The following is a 17,934-nucleotide window of genomic DNA, read 5'->3' as shown; positions in this document are numbered from 1 at the left end:
TTTGCTCCCTTAATACCTGCAATGAAGAGATGAATCCCTGTATAAGACACAAGTCAATCCCAGTCAAAGCTTACACAAGGCTGAGGACTCTCTCAAAGCCCCACGTGAAAGCACTAGTGCCTGAGCAGTCAAAAGCTGGGCTGGGCTACAGAAACAGTAAACATCTCCTAAACTATGCACGTTAAAGTGGTTGTAAATCCTTACAGACCACTTTTACCTACAGGTAAGCCTAGATTAAGGCTTACCTGTAGGTGCAAAAAATATCTCCTAAACCTACACGGTTTAGGAGATATTTGCAAAAAAGACAGGCATCGATGTCTACGGTGCATGCGCCTCGGCGACCATGCCGCCCGCGCGGAAATCACTCCAGGAGAGATGGCGGTGACAACGGGGGAGGGGAACGAGGACCACTGCGGGGCTTCGATCTCAGTTAAGTAATTCATAATGAGCTAGTATGCTATACATACTAGCTCATTATGCCTTTGTCTTTCAGGGTGTATTTTTTTTTTTCAGAGGGGTTACTTCCTCTTTAAGGCTTGGTTAACACCTATGCAGTTTGTGTTTTTAATGCATTTTTGTGCGTTTCTTTATGTGTTTTGCATTTTTTGGGCCAATTTGTTATTGGGTGGATTAATAAACGCAAATCACAACAAAAACACGTTGCCGGCTGTGCTCGATGATAGTGTAATGTGAGCTTTATTTGAAGTGTACAAAAGGTACACTTCTATCACTGCAATGTCGGGCAGTGCACTGCGCTGCCCGACATGGCAGTGCGATTCGGGCTGATGCGCTGCGATAAAATGCAGCATGTCTGCATTTTAGTGCAGCACTAGGTTGCGTTCCAGTGTGAATGGGACATATAGGAAACAATGGTTTCCTGTGTGTCCCATGCGGTAAATAGTGTGAAATAGCCCTTAATCCTAAATTGTCAGGGAACATGCCAAAAAGAGAAGATCATAAGATCATATTCCCCAGCTTGTCCCGACTTAGGGAATACTCCAGCATAGAAATTGAGGCGTTCGTCATTTGAAAATCGTATAATCTCTTCTTTGGTACCAAACTAGAGGATTTATCAAGAAAGTGATCCTGGTGGTAATATCTGGAGTTATCTGCAGGATGTGTTTGAAGCCCCTTAAAGGGGAAGACACATTAACACCTATGTGGGTCAACAACCCCAGGTGAGTGCATAGAGAGAAAAGTGGTAGAGTTCACTCAGCACAACTATATGAAAAGTACTCATGAGCACAAGAGGTGGAGTGTTCTTTTTACACACGGATAAGATAAAAGGACAATAGATTTATTATACATTTTGATGGTTTATTATAAACATTTATTAAAAAGTTTTGATTACTGACGGACAATTATATATAGTTTTTAAACATTGGCAAGGTCACATTTTGTGATATAATATAGGGTTTGAATGATTGCGTTCCACTATGTAACATAAAAAATACAACTGAATTGCCTTTTACACAATTTGTGCATTTTTAAACTGATAGTGGTTCTAAAGGCTTAAGGATTTTTACCTTAATGCATTCTCTGCATTAAGGTAAAAACCTCCTCTGTATGGCAGAATCCCCCTTCAGGGCCTGAAGCCCCACTTCCCTTATACTTACCTGAACCTGATCTTAATCCAGCGATGTGCATGGGAGCAGTGGCAGCTCACAGGGCAGCCATTGGCCCCTGCTGGGGGGTAGGGCTGAGCCTTGATGTCTGTGTTTATAGATGCAGGTAGCGCAGCTCAGGATCAAGCCCACATGAGTGCCCCCATAGGAAGCAGCTTCCGATGAGGTCACTGGCTGAAGAGGAGGAGCCAGGAGCACAGGTGGGAGACCCCAGAATAGGAGGCTTAGGCCTCGTACACACGATAGGTTAACCAGAGGACAACGGTCTGAAGGACCGTTTTCATCGGTCAAAACCGATCGTGTGTGGGCCCCATAGGTTATTTAACCATAGGTTAAAAAAAAGCCAACTTGCTTTAAAATTAACCTATGGATTCCTAACCGATAGGTCAAAACCGATCGTTAGTAGGCACAACCATCGGTTAAAGATCCATGCATGCTCAGAATCAAGTCGACGCATGCTTGGAAGCATTGAACTTCGTTTTTTTCAGCACGTCGTCGTGTTTTAGGTCACCGCGTTCTGGCACGATCGGTTATTTAACCTATGGTGTGTAGGCGTGACGGACCATCAGTCAACTTAATCGGTTAACCTATGACAACGGTCCTTCAGACCGTTGTCCTCTGGTTAACCTATCGTGTATACGAGGCTTAAGGGTTACTCTGTTCAAAACCATTGCACAGAGCAGGTAAGCTTGACATGTTTATTATGTAGGAAAAAAAGGGTCACTTGAAGTACAAAATGCATAACTTTAAAATCTTACCAAGAGCATAAATCTTCCCGTGGTGCAGAGTCAGGCCTTGTGCGCTCCGTTTGTGTTTCATGGGTGCCAAAAACTCCCAGTAATCTTCATCCATATTGTAGCGTTCTACAGAGTTAAGTTGGTTTGTGCCATCATATCCCCCGACAGCATATATATAGTTGTCCAATGAAACTACTCCTGTGGGAATTAACTTTATTATATGTTAGGCTTCAGTGATAAAGTCTCATAATAACACTTTCAAAATCTATAAACAAACTGTTGATTTCAATATTTCTGCAAGGCCTTTTGCATATGGGCAAAAAAATAAAATAAAATAATTGTGGCCTTATACAGTTTTGTTTTAGGGATCTGAACACAGGTGCATTGTTGTAAAGAGCCGTAATGCAGCAGTGCATTCAGAGTCATAAAAAAAAAAAGAAGGCAAATTCTACATTTAAATGCAGTCATTTATGCTCATACACGTGTGTACACACATATAAACAAGCCTATATTCATAAATTGCAACACAGTAGCTAGAAGAGGATGAATAAAAATGTTAAGCTTGTATATGCATACGCATGTTTACGCGCCTATCGTATATATACGCAAGATCTTTATGGAACACAACTTTATTTTTTACTCAGGATCTTTCTGACAACAAGATCCTGAGTATGAACATCAGTAAATGATTACATACATGTGCAAGAGGCCTTGTTTTTTTTTTTAGATTTTGCCAGAAAACACTACAAAAATTACTATATTTGCCACCTGGTTCCTTTCTTAAAGTACAAATCCAAGCTATTTTTTGAAGGACGTGGCAGGGTAGACCTTCGAAAGAATGCCCGCACTAGTACATCATGTCATTGGATTATAAAGATGCAGCTCATAGAGTCATCTGGGTCAATTTGATCCAAGCATGACTGTAAATGGCAACAAGAGCTTTTGCAGACCAGCTCACCCTAGTCTGCAAATCAATTAGCATTTCAAAATGATTGCTTTAGTGTAGTACAGATATGAGTGAACCCATGCCTGCCTGTATACAGTTCGAAGAGTCTCCTAAAAGCTCTGTCTTTTTAAATCTCAGGCCCCGTACTCACGACCAAACATGTCTGCTGAAACTGGTCCGCAGACCAGTTTCAGCAGACATGTTTGGCCGTGTGTTGGCCCGAGCGGACCATTTTTGGACGGATCGGACAGGTTTCCAGCGGACAACTGTTTCCCGGACTTGTTTTAAAACAGTCCGCTGGAAACCTGTCCGCCCGGACATGTACGGTCGTCTGTACAGACCTACCGTACATGTCCTGCCGCCCGCATCCCTCGCATGCGTCGAATGACTTCGACGCATGCGTGGAAGCATTTTTAAGGCGGCCCGCCCACGTCGCCGCGTCATTGTCGCGGCGACACCGCGTCATCGACGCGGTGACACCGCGGACACGCCCCGCGTAATGTTTACGCGCGGGCTTCTGTTCGATGGTGTGTATAGCCATCGAACAGAAGTCCCCGGGCAGTCCCCGGCCAGACATGTCCGATGGAAACGGTCTGCAGACCGTTTTCATCTGACATGTCCTGCCGTGAGTACAAGGCCTTACAGGAACACTCACCTATGAATATACTCCTTCATTTTTACTATTGGAAAGAGGTTGGATATGCAAGCATTGTAGGATTTAGAAGCTTCATTTATGATCCACTTTGCATTCATCCTGCTTAGGTTGCTAGAATGTTGAGCAAATGTAGTTCACTTTGGCTCCTCTGTATTCAGTGGAGCAGTGGTTGATTGCTCTGGGCTGTGTTTCACAGGCTGCAGTTTTGATTGTTTCCCCCTGTATTCTAGAATCCTAGTGGGCTGGAAAGCTAAATAAGCAATCTGAATATTTATGAGACTTCAGCTGATCCCTGGGAAGGTGTCCCCAGTAGGTGGCTGAGCGGCACATAACTCAGCCCTGGTCTAGTCCTGGGTCAAATCCTGCAGATGGAGTTCCCAGCCTGAGAGGCTCTGCTTCTCTGGGCAGACCGCTGGAGTTTTCTGCATGTTTATTGAGGTTCCAGCTTTGGCATAGCTGAGGGAGGAGCTACTTTTAACAATCTTTTTTCTAAAGCTAATCAAGGGACCTTGTCTGGCGAGCTCACCGAGGAGTGCCCAGTGGAGGTTGGAAAAGGTCTGGCTATCCTGTGTCATTGTGAGCATTAACATCTCCCTCCTAGCCTGAGGGGCTCTGCTTCTCTGGGCAGACCGCTGGAGTTTTCTGCATGTTTAATGAGGTTCCAGCTTTGGCATAGCTGGGGGAGGAGCTACTTTTAATGATCTTTTTTCTGAAGCTAATCAAGGGACCTGGCCTGGCGAGCTCACCGAGGAGTGCCCAGTGGAAGTTGGAAAAGGTCTGGCTGTCCTGTGTCATTGTGAGCATTAACATCTCCCTCGATGAAGAGTGTTTAGTGGATACTAGAAGGAGGCATCTGGTGATCCTGGGACATTGTGAGTATTGACCCGAGCTTAGGGTCCTAGTGACTGTGTCCTGTTTTATTTTGAGTTGCAATAGTCAGTGGTAGTTCTAACTGGGATAGCTTGAAAAAAGGACTCGGTTCTGCCATCAGTGATTTATTTTGCATTATGACTGTTCAGGGAGGCTTAGCAAAGTGGAGTGTCCCCATGCAAATATCCAGTATCTGGGAGTATCCCAGCTCACCCTACACCCCATCCAAGTTCGTCAGCAATAAAAATCATAAAAACGACATCCCCTAGACCAGTGGTTCTCAACCTGGGGGTCGCGACCCCCTCCGGGGTCGAATTACGATTTGCCAGGGGTCACCAAACACGGGCTGTTCCTGAAGCGCGCACCACTCTCCCAGCCTTTTCACGTCCGCCCACTCAGCCTATTCGCAGCTGCCCAGTTCACGGCACGGATGGAGGCGGAGACTAGAGGTCAGCTGACTGGTGAGGAATGTGAAGTGGGAGGGGCTGAAGGAGACCCTATCTCCTGATTTCAAGGGGTCACCTCTTGCGAGACACCACAAAGCCAGAGACACAGTGAGTAACATTGCCTGTGATTATATTTGCCATTAAAAGTCCTCACTACAGTTCTCAGATCAGCAGATTTGATCAAGAACACCTAAATGGGATGATCAGAACTCCCCCAGCACTGCTACTCTTCCCATTCCCCCCACCCCCTCAACAAGGAGTAAGAGAAAGAATAAAAATAGAGAATACATGGATAGGAGAGGATAGAGGGGGAGGAACAAAGAAAAAGGGAGAGAAAGAACTAGAAAGACGGCTAGAGAGATGGGGGAAAAAAACAAGAAATTAGGATAGAGAGAGAGAGAAAAAAGGGATAGAGAGGAGAAGAGAAAGAGTGGTACATCCTAAAATGTGGAGTGGAAGGGACTCAGGGAGCACTAAATGTCTGTGGGTTAGGGGTGCAAATTACTTGCCTTGCCTTGGGTGCTGACAACCCACACTACGAAAATAATTTTACTGTTAGGGGTCCCTACAACTTGGGAAATTTTATCAAGGGGTCACGAGACTAGAAAGGTTGAGAACCACTTCCCTAGACTGATTCATGAGCCAAAGTGAATGGACTGTTACTGTGTGCCTGGCTGCCTCTGCGCTTATATTGAGGAAGAACCAATTAAATTATAGCGGCTCCTATGTGGGGTAGCACTACACCTGATTGTCATCCCTGAGAGGTACTGTCAGCTTCCTTTTAGCAGGATACTGTTCATAATTGTTGTTTGCTCTGTTATTAAATTCCAAAGTTGCCGTTTTTGATGTCAGAATAAACGCTAAAGATTGGCATTTGAAGGGGAGAATATACAGATGGATATCTTTTGACTGCTTCTGACAGCAGTAGAGTAAGCTTATCGTGTTCTGTAAAATGTATCTAAAATGGCTAATATGATCTAATACAGATTTATCTATGCTGCACATAAATAAATAATGTTAGGTAGAGTACAGTGAAATATGTCCTTTAAAATTCCTTAAGTCAAATGTAGCTTGTATTTGGAATGATTCTAAAACACTACATTAGAAATACTGTGTGACTTTATTGTGACATTTAGGTATAAAGCCATCAAAAAAAATGCAATAGAAATTATCCAAAACTAGTTACAATTTTTAATTTCTAACAAAGCTTTAATATGGACTTGCTAACAGAGTTAATTTGTGAACTTATCATTGTATGAAGTTTGAGTCATGAGCAAGACTATTTAGTGATTTATTGTTGATAAAGCTGGCCTCTTCTGCTTTCTACATTTTGCCGGTTTACAAGGATGTGTAAAGTTTATTTTTTAATTCAAGCAGAATGCAAGGAAGTAGGAATACTACAGGGTTGATTTACTAAAACTGGGATGTGCAAAATCTGGTGCAGCTCTGAATAGAAACCAATCAGCTTCAAGTTTCTTTTTGTTTTGTCAAAGCTTAATTGAACAAAGCTGAAGTTAAAAGCTGATTGGCTACCAAGCACAGCTGCACCAGATGTTGCACTCTCCAGTTTTAGTAAATCAACCCCTATGTGTCTGTGCTTTTATGGAGTAGTAAGCTAATGAGAGTATAGTACATTTTTCAGATATAGTAAAGTAAATAAAAATAGGTTGGTGAGCTATATACTGTATATGGAAGAGATCTACAAAATGATATGTACCTGCCCCACTACGGATGGTCTTCATTGAAGTTACTGGGTGCCACCTGTTCTCATCAGGGTCATAACACTCAACAGTGTTTAGTCGGCTATTCCCATCAAATCCACCAATTGCATACAAAAGTCCACGACTTGATGTGACTCCAGCACCAATGCGAGCACCATTCATGGGTGAAACAAATGTCCACAAGTTGACTTCAGGATCGTACCTAAAGTAATGCAATACATAAAACATCATAGCAGATGCAAGAACAATAACAGTAAACCCACATCAAGGCACATGCCCAGATACTGTATTCTGCTTTTAAAAAAAACATATAGGCCCAGATCCACAAAGAACTTACGGCGGCGTATCTATTGATACGCCGCGTAAGTTCTACGATGCGCTGGCGTATCTTTGTTTTGTATTCACAAAACAAGATACGCCTGAATAGTACGCCGTCGGATCTTAGGTGCATATTTACGCTGGCCGCTAGGTGGCGCTTCCATTGATTTCCGCGTAGAGTATGCAAATTAGCTAGATACGCCGTTTCTCAGAACGTACGTCCACCCGGCGCATTTTTTTTACGTCATTTACGTAAGGCTTTTTTCGGCGTAACGTTACCCCTGCCTCATGAGGCGTACGCAATGTTAAGTATGGACGTCGGGACAGCGTCAAATTTTCCGTCGTTTGCGTAAAACGTTCGCAAATAGGGCTTTGCATAAGTTACGTTCACGTCGTCTCGGCATTGAGCGGGTGTAATTTAATTTGAAAATTCTACGTGATACTGAGCATGCGCGCGCATGCACCATTCGAGAAAAGCGTAATTTACGTGGGGTCATACTTAGTTTACATAAAACATGCCCCCCTGTTCCTCATTTGATTTAGGCGCGCTTACGCCGGCACATTTATGCTACGTCGCCGTAACTTTAGAAGCAAGTGCTTTGTGAATACAGCACTTGCCTCTCAAAGTTGTGGCGGCGTAGCGTAACTACGATACGCTACGCCCGCTTATATGTATGCCTTTCTACGTGGATCTGGCCCTCAGTTTCAGTAACATGCCCTGAAATAACATGTAATATACCCAGTTCTTTGAGTGACATAGATAGATAGATATATATATATATATATATTGGGACAATATGTTTTATCAGTAAAGCAACACAATATTTATAGCATTAAAGCCTTTATAAGTCATTGGCTAAGTACCAATAAGGTATCTCTAATGACATGCTCCCCACTGGTGGCTGTTGCTTCTTTCTTGAAAAATGTAACTTACATGTAGCCTCTAATGCACCTGCAGTGGCGAAACTGAAAGTTGGGTTGGAGCAGGGTGATCACAGTAGGTCACTCGATATACAGATCCTCAATACAGAAAATGTCTTGTGAACTGCACAGTGAGTGACTCAATGTGATCGCTGTGATCCAGCCACGACTTCCCCACCAGGACTTCAGTGGTGGCATCATCATCTGAGGTTACATGCAAGTGACATTTTTCAAGAAAGCAGTAGCAGCCACCAGTGGGATGCACATCATTAGTGGTAACTTATTGGTACCTAGCTAATATCCCAATATGGTTTTTGGCTACACTTCAGCTTTAATATAAATTAATACTTAAATTATTTCAGTGATAGTTAAACTACACAAAGACAGAGCCTATTAATTTGTATGTGGTAAATATCAGTGCTTGTAAAAGTGCTTGTAGTCCTATTCCTCTTGCTTCTCTGTATCTCTATCCTATATCCTATATTTATCACTGGGGAAATGACATTATAAGTGCTGAATTTACATACCCCCTTACTTCTCAGTACTCATTCCAGAAGGGAGGCAGGCTCCATCTACCTCTTTGCAACCATCAGCATTGCCCTTACCCCTCCCAGTTACCCTTTGCAGAAGAGTGCCCTTGCTATCTATCAGCAATAATTTACATTCAACTTTACACACTCATGGCCAATGCACACAGCGCACAAATACACCACAAAGAGGCACAGAACACAGAAAGAAAACACATACAGCACACCGAGAACAGACACAGAAGGAACACAACACACAGAGCACAAATATTTTACACACACTTTTGTTTTTTAAATAAATGCAGAGATAAAGTGAAAAGAGTCAAATTCCTCTGCATTGTGGTAGGTAGATGAAAACACGAGGCTCAGGTGTTTTACTCCCCCACTAGGATACATGCAAGCAGCAGAACAAAAATGATCGTCTTCTGAAAAAATCTGAATTCATCAGGAAAATACTACTGTTCATCAGCAACCCAGGGACCAAAGCAACACACCAACCAAACTAATCCTCTAGCTAGTCACCCCAGCACTTGGCGACGATGGTCTGACAACCTGAAAGCAGAGGAGGAACACAGAACTCGATTATCCTAGATGGCCAGTATTCCCCAGCCACAATGACGCTGAGCACCATGAAGGAGGACTCTGCTTCCAGGCTTTCTGCAGGCTCCAAAGACAGCCTTTTTGTAGGCATCCAGCCAGGTGTATGGCACACGGGGGAGAACATTGTGTAGGAGGAGCTTACAAGAGCATTTGCAGCCACCATCACAGAGCTCCAGCCTCGCTGTAAAGTAGGATAGACAAGTACACCAACAATTCTTGATGGTCATGAACAGGTCATGAACAGTCCAGAAGGAACTAGTCTTCCTGAGCTACCAGTTTTAGGACTTTGAAAACATAGTCCATTGCATTAATATTCACATCAGGGGCCTCCTGGAAACCACAGAGGATCTGCAGGATACTGTGATGGTCCTATTTCAGTAGCTAGCTTCTGTCCAGCCTTTAGACCACCTCGGGATGGGACAGCGTCCATACAGCCCTCAATCCCAAGAGAAAAGGTGGTCCACCGTCTAAAAATATAACTAAATGAAATGTTTTCTGCACCAAGGACTGGCTTTAAACCACTGACAAATGATATGCTAGTTTTCTGGATGCCTCTACACCCCCATATTTTGGGATACTGTTAAAATCATCATCCTCCCAGACACCCTCACACCATCTTACATGCTTTTGCATGACTCTGATGTTGAGTATTCCCTGCTTCTGCAAATGGTTGACTCCACACAGCCTTTCCTTGGCCTGACTATTGCTATCATAGACAGACATAGCCTATACTCAGGTGATGCCACTTTGTGGATCCTTCCAGAGGTTTATTAACAACTCATTTTTATGCTAGTAGTTATGCATACTTAGATTTACACTAGTTGATAAGTTTTGAGCAGGCCCCATTCAAGGAAATGTGCCATGGTTTATCTGATTAGGTTGTTATCCTACAAGGGACTTTTGTCTATAGTCATTTCAGATATTTCTTCCACTACCCACGCCCTATTCCACCCTTTATAGTTGCATGACAGCCATGTTCAACTTGCCTGGAGAACAACCCCTCAAGTGCTTCCAATTGGGACTGCTGTGCTGAACTCTATATGCCCATGGGGCAAGTTATTTTGTTGTCTGAGATAGTTACCTGGCACTATCACACAATCAATTATAGTCTTATTTCAGAGGTGTGATTCTCTGACTGTTGTTATACCAAATGTATGATCTACCTGTCCTGTAGAAAATACCACTTTACTGCACACATCTTGTTAATTGCTGTAGGAACTGAAGGCACATTATATGGTTAGTTTATCCCTAATAAAGGGTAAAATATGCTTTTTAGTGCCTATGTCTAACCTCTTTTGAGGATCTTGACTATGTACCCCTCATACAGCGCTGTGCTTTGTAGTTTTTTGGGGCCTCACTTCTGCTAAATGCAGCACTCTTGCCTTTTCATCCCTGACTGTTGATTTAAATTTTCAGTATGCACTGAAATCTAGGGAGGTCTCAGATGCACACCTAAGGCCACTATACACTGTGCTCAGTGGCATAAGGACTGTTGGGGAGCTCTGCTTTAGATTTCACGTTTATTACCCCCCCCCCCTCATTCCCGTTCCCTTGTTGCTTGTTAAAGCACTCTGTTCTCTCACGCAAACTCTCTTGCAAATATTCCCTATCTGCATACTACAGTTTTTTCTGACTTTCACATGCTTACAGAATATAGTACAGCTGACAACTGTCCTTTACGTATACTGTGCGGGCTAGAGCCACCGCTATGCTCCTGTGTGCCTACTAAATGGCCATTGTTACATGAGCCCCATTAGGCCCCTCCTTATCACTAATTCTTATGATCCTCATAAAGCCAGGGCGCACTAGCTGATAATGCCTTCCATGTCTCCTGCCTTTATTGTGCAACATCAGCATTAGCAGTCGGTCGATTGCCTGATCGATGATACATTTCACCCACCCTGGAATTCAGGTATACCTGGCCTACCCAGCCTCAGAACTCTCGATACACAGGGGTATCCTGCTTGCTTATAGTAAAGTCACAACAAATTTCTGAACCCCAAAGTCAATGCCTTCTACTGAGACTGCTAGTTTCACATGGTCATTCTTGGTATAGTTATAGACCAAGTTCGCTCCTGAACACAGATACAGAGATCATGACAAAGGTTCTAGTCAGTTGAATAAACCATTTCCTGGGTCAGCTCATCCACAAAGATTATGTGGGCTTTGTGAAATTGAGAGGTGTGAACAGCAATGTCAGCTGGGCAATATCCTTTTTTTAGGGCTTCTTCTTGACATTTGCTAGGTCTTTGACACCTTTGCCTGGCACTAAATGCTCTTTGCCCTCTGAAAATAGCGTTTAGGAGACAAATTTATATTCTTGTATCTGGGAACTATACGCTCAGCCAACTACAACAGTATAGTATGTGGGCTTCACCTCTGATTCTTCCCTGATGAACCGTGGTACTAGGCAGAGGTGCCCTTTATCCTGGCCATGGAACCTCTCACAGGTGCCATTTGGGCACACCCAGGGTTTCAAACATGCAGGTGAAAGCCATAAAATAATGTTGTTCACCGATGACCTCCTTTTTAATGTCACCCCCCCCCCCCCCCATATTACCTACCCAAAGTATTCAGCACTCTCTCATCTTTTGCACAAACCTCACGGTCACCAAGGCAAATTCCAAAGCCCATTGGGCAGTCTAGTCTGTTAGCTTGGAAGGGGGCAGAAGGAAGGGGTAAGGGGGAAAGAGGAGCAGGGGAGTGCCTTCCCATTTTAGGCCACAGAGCTGTGTGTTTCTGTTGATGCACACAGTGTAGGGAGACACAACTCTATTTCCTGCATGCCAGGGCGTCTCCATAGGATGCTGTAAGAGAAAGAGACCATCCTGAAACAGAAAACTTTGGACAACGGTCGTGGGACAAACCTAGGCTGGAACATAGTTCAAGGATTAAAGCGGTAGTAAAGTCTGGTTGTTTATTTATACCTACAGAATAACCTATAATAAGGCTTACCTGTAGGTGCAGTAAATATCTCCTAAGCAGGCACCGTTTAGAAGGTATGTACGTTAGTAGCAGCTGGTGACGTCACAGGCACATGTGCACTGTGCTCTCAATGGAAGGCATGCCCTCGATTGAGAGAGCTGTGCCACAGCCATGACTCCCAAGCACATGCACGGGAGTAACATCATTGTGGCTCAGCCAAACAATCGGAGCCCATGAACCCAGAAGGAAGACTAAGTGAAGATGGAAGCCCTGTCAGTGGTAACAGTGTTCCGCTGGAGGGCTTTGTTTTAAGGCAAGTCATTCATAATGTGCTAGTATGCGATGCATACTGGCACAGTTATACTCTTGACTTGCAGGGGTAAGTTTTACTTATTTTTTTGCAGTTTACTACCACTTTAAAAGATAAAGAAATTTGCTGAATGTGCTTAAAAATTTGGGGTTTATAATCACTTTAGGGCAGTTGGACTCCGTGAAATTTTCCACCAACTTAAATTTATCTCACTTCCGAGTCTTAGGGGTCCTACATAACCCCCTCATTTATCCCACATGCAAGAACCCAAAGGCTTTCCTCTGGTGACATCACATAGTGTTTATAACCTCTCCATAATAGATGGTATCCAGTCTCTTCAATAACTAAGAGAAAATTGGAAACTGCCCCATATGGAAAAGTTCTAATATATGCAGATTAGACACTATATTAACATGCTCATACACATCAACACTATGCAGATTGTCGATTCATCCGTCCCCATTCAAAAATCACTTTCTGATTGATTCCCCATTCTAAGGGCATTGTTTCCACCTTATACACTACCCTTAGGAGCTAGACAAAACTCCTATAGATAAATTGGAAAGAGATCTGGGAGAATCCATGACTATAGTTGACTGGAATAAAATTTGAACTGCCACAGCTAAATGATCACCTAACATTTTAGCTAAAAAATAAATATATTAGGGCTGTGGGGAGCATGGTACTTTAATACGCATATGACGGCACTGCCCTAAAAACCTTGTTGGTCCTGGATTCCAGTATACAATCTGATCAGTCCTGAACTGTTACTTGATCCAGGACCCATGGAGAAGCCTTGCTACCTGAGTCTGTCTCTAACTTTTTCTTGGACAAAACGGAAATTAGTGAATTTCATCTTTCTTGCTGCCAGACAAAAGCTGGGAAGCAATGGACTCTCAACCTTGCAGAGGTGAAACAAAGGGTAATTAGCACTATGGTACTTACTGAAACTCACCCTAAATTTCTCAAAACATATTCCCATGGCTGTAATAGAACTGCCATGGGAATTCTCTTCTCTTCCACTTCAAAAACACTCCACAAAACCAATGTTACTGTGCACCTGGTCTCCTTGCCCCCCCCCCACACCTTTTTACTTTCCCTCACACCCTCTTTCCTTCCTTTTTTTTCTCCAATACTCTTTGTGATGCATTTGCCTATATGTCTCAGTTTAATTCTCCCTGCTAGCCATGTGTGTGTGTTAGAGGTAGAAAGGGATTTCATGTGTGATTCATTCCTCTGCTAACAGATTATTGAAGTGCTAATGTCCCCTGACTATTCTAAAGGTAAATTGATCTATTGTGTTGTGTGAAGAAGATCTGTGTTTACCCTTAAAAGATGTGTATTGTATCATCAGGCTAAATGATTAGATAAGTGGTATGTTAATTATTCTGATTGCTTCAGTGTAGTAATTACCTCCACTGATGTCATTATCTAAAGAAATGTGTCTGCATGGTCGGCTCCGACGTGTCTCCTATAATCTGTATGGGAAACCCCACTGTGTGAGGGGGGGCGGAGATTTCATTGTTCCTAACAGGTTGTAACCACATATAAGCTGAGTGTTGTGTGATTAAAGGGTCTTGTTCTAGCAGTAAGCCTGGACTCATGTGTGGCTTATTGGGGCGATTCCATGGACTTCTACTTGTGGAATATTGGGTGATTTTCGTTATGGTAAGAAGGGACTGTTTGACGGGGATATCATACCAATACCGTCACAATTGGTTGGCAGCAGCGGGATTTTCCCTTCTACTCTCCTTTACACCCGGATTCCAAGCAGACACTGGAAGAACTACTGGAAGGTCGTGGAAGGATTGCTAGCAACAAAACTAAGCGGGTCATCATAGCAGAATTAATGGAGCTAGACCAGGAGAACGTGGTTGCAGCAACGCCAGCAGTACAAGAGATGGAGACACCAGTGGTTCAGGAAGAGGAATCGCCAGCCAACAAGCTAATGAGAGAGAAGCTAGCATGGTTCGGTCCGAACCCAACGGCGGATGTGGTGCTGAAAGTGATGGACCTGTTAGTAAACGCAGCGCTACAGAAGGCTAAACAAATAAGAGACGCAGAACTACAGAAGGATAAACAAATAAGAGACGCAGAACTACAGTTAAAACTGGCAGCAGTCCAACAAGCAGCCGCACATTCTCCAAGCAGTGAGTCCAGCACAGCAGACGCAAGGAAGATTCCGTTTAGCGCTTTTAAAGCTTTTGATGAAAAGGACTGTGAGATTGATAACTACCTGGCAGATTTTTAGCGACAATGTAACCTGCACCGAATAGCTAGAGGAGAGTGGGTTGCAATATTGTCAGGCAAATTGTCAGGCAAAGCTTCTGATGCTTTCCGGACCGTGCCAGATCAGGATATCCATAGCTACGCCAGGGTTAAAGAAGCGCTCCTGGCTCGTTATGCAGTAACCCCAGATTCCCACCGACAGAAGTTCAGGGACTCACGCAAAACCACGGAAGACTCTTACGCGGAATGGGCATTCCAGTTATCCCTGTCGGCCTCTAACTGGGTTAACAGCAGCCAGGCCACCACCGCAGAAGACATTTTGCAACTAATGCTCCTGGAGCAATTTTACAATCACATCCAGACGGATGTCAAAGATTGGGTGAGAGATTGCAGGCCCATGACTCTACCAGAGGCCGCGAAATTGGCGGATGAATATGCGGATACTCGCAAGACAAACCAGGTCACACCACGGGTACAACCTCCACGACCAACGTCGCCCTCACACCCACCAGCCGCTAGATACCAACCTCCTAACAGATCGATGACATCTAGCCCTCGCTATCCACGCCAGGAGGACAACGAACAACGCTGCTTCCGGTGCAAACAGCTGGGTCACTTCAAGCAGAATTGCCCCATGAAGGACAACACCAGGTCAAATTGGTCTCAACCTGGGTACCGCCCACCAGCAGCAGCCCATTGTGTAGACTCGGCTTGGGATCTCCAGGAGCTGGGTCAGGAAGAATCATTGGACACCCTTTACGAAGTCCTCACGGTACAATCTGTGATTACGGACAACAGGGAACACCATTGTTAGTTGGTCATGGGCGACAGCCATGAGCCGGAGGGGCCCTGGAGGGAGCTGGGCAGAAAGAGGCACCGCCGGCTACCCCCCAAGAAGAATAGGTCCTGGAAGCCGTATAACAAGCTGACCTGGGAGGAGAAGAAGCGACTGGAGGAGAGGGAGTCGCAGCGGGCATCCCAGATGCGGGCCAAGATGTTTGCCAAGGGCCCACCGGTGGCCCCTTACACCACCACCCAGTTCCTGATGATGAAGTACCACGTGGAGAGCCTGCAGGACATGAGCAAGCAGGAGCTGATCCGTGAGTACATAGAGCTGGAGGAGTGCATAAGCCGCATGGAGGAGAACAACCACCTGAGGTCACAGCAGGCTGACCCCCCCAGGCTCCATGAACTGGAGATGGAGAAGCTCAAAGAGGAGAACCGGCGGCTGCGGAGGGAGCAGAGGGTGGCTGACCCTATGGGGCACTGATCCCCCCCGGACTCTGAGCACCAGAGCTACAGCATTTCAACAAATATAACTTTTTCTTTTTATGAATCTCCTGTGATTGTCACTTCAGAGCCAAAACCTGCCCCTCCCATAGCGGGACACCTAGATGGCGGCGCACAGACCCATTCGCCGTCTTCACACTGACTTCTGGTGACTCTGCAGATCGCACAAAGACTTGGGGACTGACCAGCGTGTGATCTGACGACCCGGTGACATACCTGAGTCGGAAGCTGTTGCCAAGGGAGGTCAGTCACGCCAAACGGAGTTAACCTCGTTCTAAAAGCTCTGAACCCGTCAACCCTACTGGACCAGGGAAGGTCCAACCGGGTTTGCCGGAGCAGGGAGAAAAAGGGGGGCCATTGTGATGCATTTGCCTATATGTCTCAGTTTAATTCTCCCTGCCAGCCATGTGTGTGTGTTAGAGGTAGAAAGGGATTTCATGTGTGATTCATTCCTCTGCTAACAGATTATTGAAGTGCTAATGTCCCCTCACTATTCTAAAGGTTAATTGATCTATTGTGTTGTGTGAAGAAGATCTGTGTTTACCCTTAAAAGATGTGTATTGTATCATCAGGCTAAATGATTAAATAAGTGGTATGTTAATTATTCTGATTGCTTCAGTGTAGTAATTACCTCCACTGATGTCATTATCTAAAGAAATGTGTCTGCATGGTCGGCTCCGACGTGTCTCCTATAATCTGTATGGGAAACCCCACTGTGTGAGGGGGGGCAGAGATTTCATTGTTCCTAACAGGTTGTAACCACATATAAGCTGAGTGTTGTGTGATTAAAGGGTCTTGTTCTAGCAGTAAGCCTGGACTCATGTGTGGCTTATTGGGGCGATTCCATGGACTCCTACTTGTGGAATATTGGGTGATTTTCATTATGGGAAGAAGGGACTGTTTGACGGGGATATCATACCAATACCGTCACACTCTTCTTATCCACGCTCTAATGCTGCGTACACACCATCACTTTATGTGATGAAAAAAAATGACGTTTTTAAAAACGTCACTTTAATTGACTGTGTGTGGGGGAAAACGTCGTTTTATGTCTTGTAAAAAACGACCAAAAAAAATTGAAGCATGCTTCAATTTTATGTGTCGTTTTTTAAAAGTGCACTTTTTACTTCACAGAAATTGACCGTGTGTAGCAAAAAACGTCGTTTTCTAAGACGTTTTTTCATCCACGCATGCCCAGAAGCTACTTATGAAGCAAGCTTCAATGGTAAAACGTGGTGGAACGTAACCTCAATTTGCAAGAACATTGTGAGAAAAACGATGGTGTGTAGGCAACTTCGTCTTTGAAAATTGAAGTTTCAAAAACGTCATTTTTTACTTCACAGAAAGTGTCGTTTTTTTTCATCACATAAAGTGATGGTGTGTATGCGGCATTAGAAACAGTGACAAGTGTCATAAGCTATGCATTCTAACAACAACATTATAATCCCTCATGACTTCCAGCACATACTGTATAACCCTAGCATATTATGCAGCCTTGTTTTCAACTACAGTTTCCAGTTGTCTTTGTAAACCTCCAGCCCAGTGATGGCGAACCTTGGCACCCCAGACGTTTTGAAACTACATTTCCCATGATGCTCCCCTACAATGCAGAGTGCATGAGCATCGTAGGAAATGTACCGGTAGTTCCAAAACATCTGGGGTGCCAAGGTTCACTATCACTGCTCTAGCCAATACTTTCTTTACCATACACTGACACTTTATGTGGCATTTGATCCACCCCTTTCCCTCTTTTCTCATTATACATTGTTTATCTTGTTGCACTCTAACCTTATTTTTGCCTCCCTGCATGCTTA

At 44.2% G+C, this 17,934-nt stretch overlaps 1 protein-coding gene across 3 annotated transcripts in view; it reads right to left on the bottom strand.

Annotated features, from left to right (window-relative positions):
* LOC120913054 (kelch-like ECH-associated protein 1A) overlaps positions 1-17,934 on the bottom strand; it is a 45,605-nt gene that overhangs the window by 2,362 nt on the left and 25,309 nt on the right. For 2 of the 3 annotated variants that reach the window (XM_040322747.1, XM_040322739.1), the window contains 2 exons: positions 6,997-7,202; positions 2,384-2,560 (listed from right to left, as the gene is read on the bottom strand). In XM_040322747.1, the coding sequence (XP_040178681.1) occupies positions 2,384-2,560; positions 6,997-7,202 (383 nt within the window). Of the gene's footprint in view, positions 1-2,383; positions 2,574-6,996; positions 7,203-17,934 lie in introns of those variants that run through there. The other variant, XM_040322755.1, reaches the window with a different exon arrangement.

Source organism: Rana temporaria, chromosome 1, assembly GCF_905171775.1.
Source record: "Rana temporaria chromosome 1, aRanTem1.1, whole genome shotgun sequence".
NCBI classification, from domain to species: domain Eukaryota; kingdom Metazoa; phylum Chordata; class Amphibia; order Anura; family Ranidae; genus Rana; species Rana temporaria.
The sequence above is the reverse complement of the archived record's forward strand: the minus strand, read 5'-3'. Positions and strand labels throughout refer to the sequence as shown.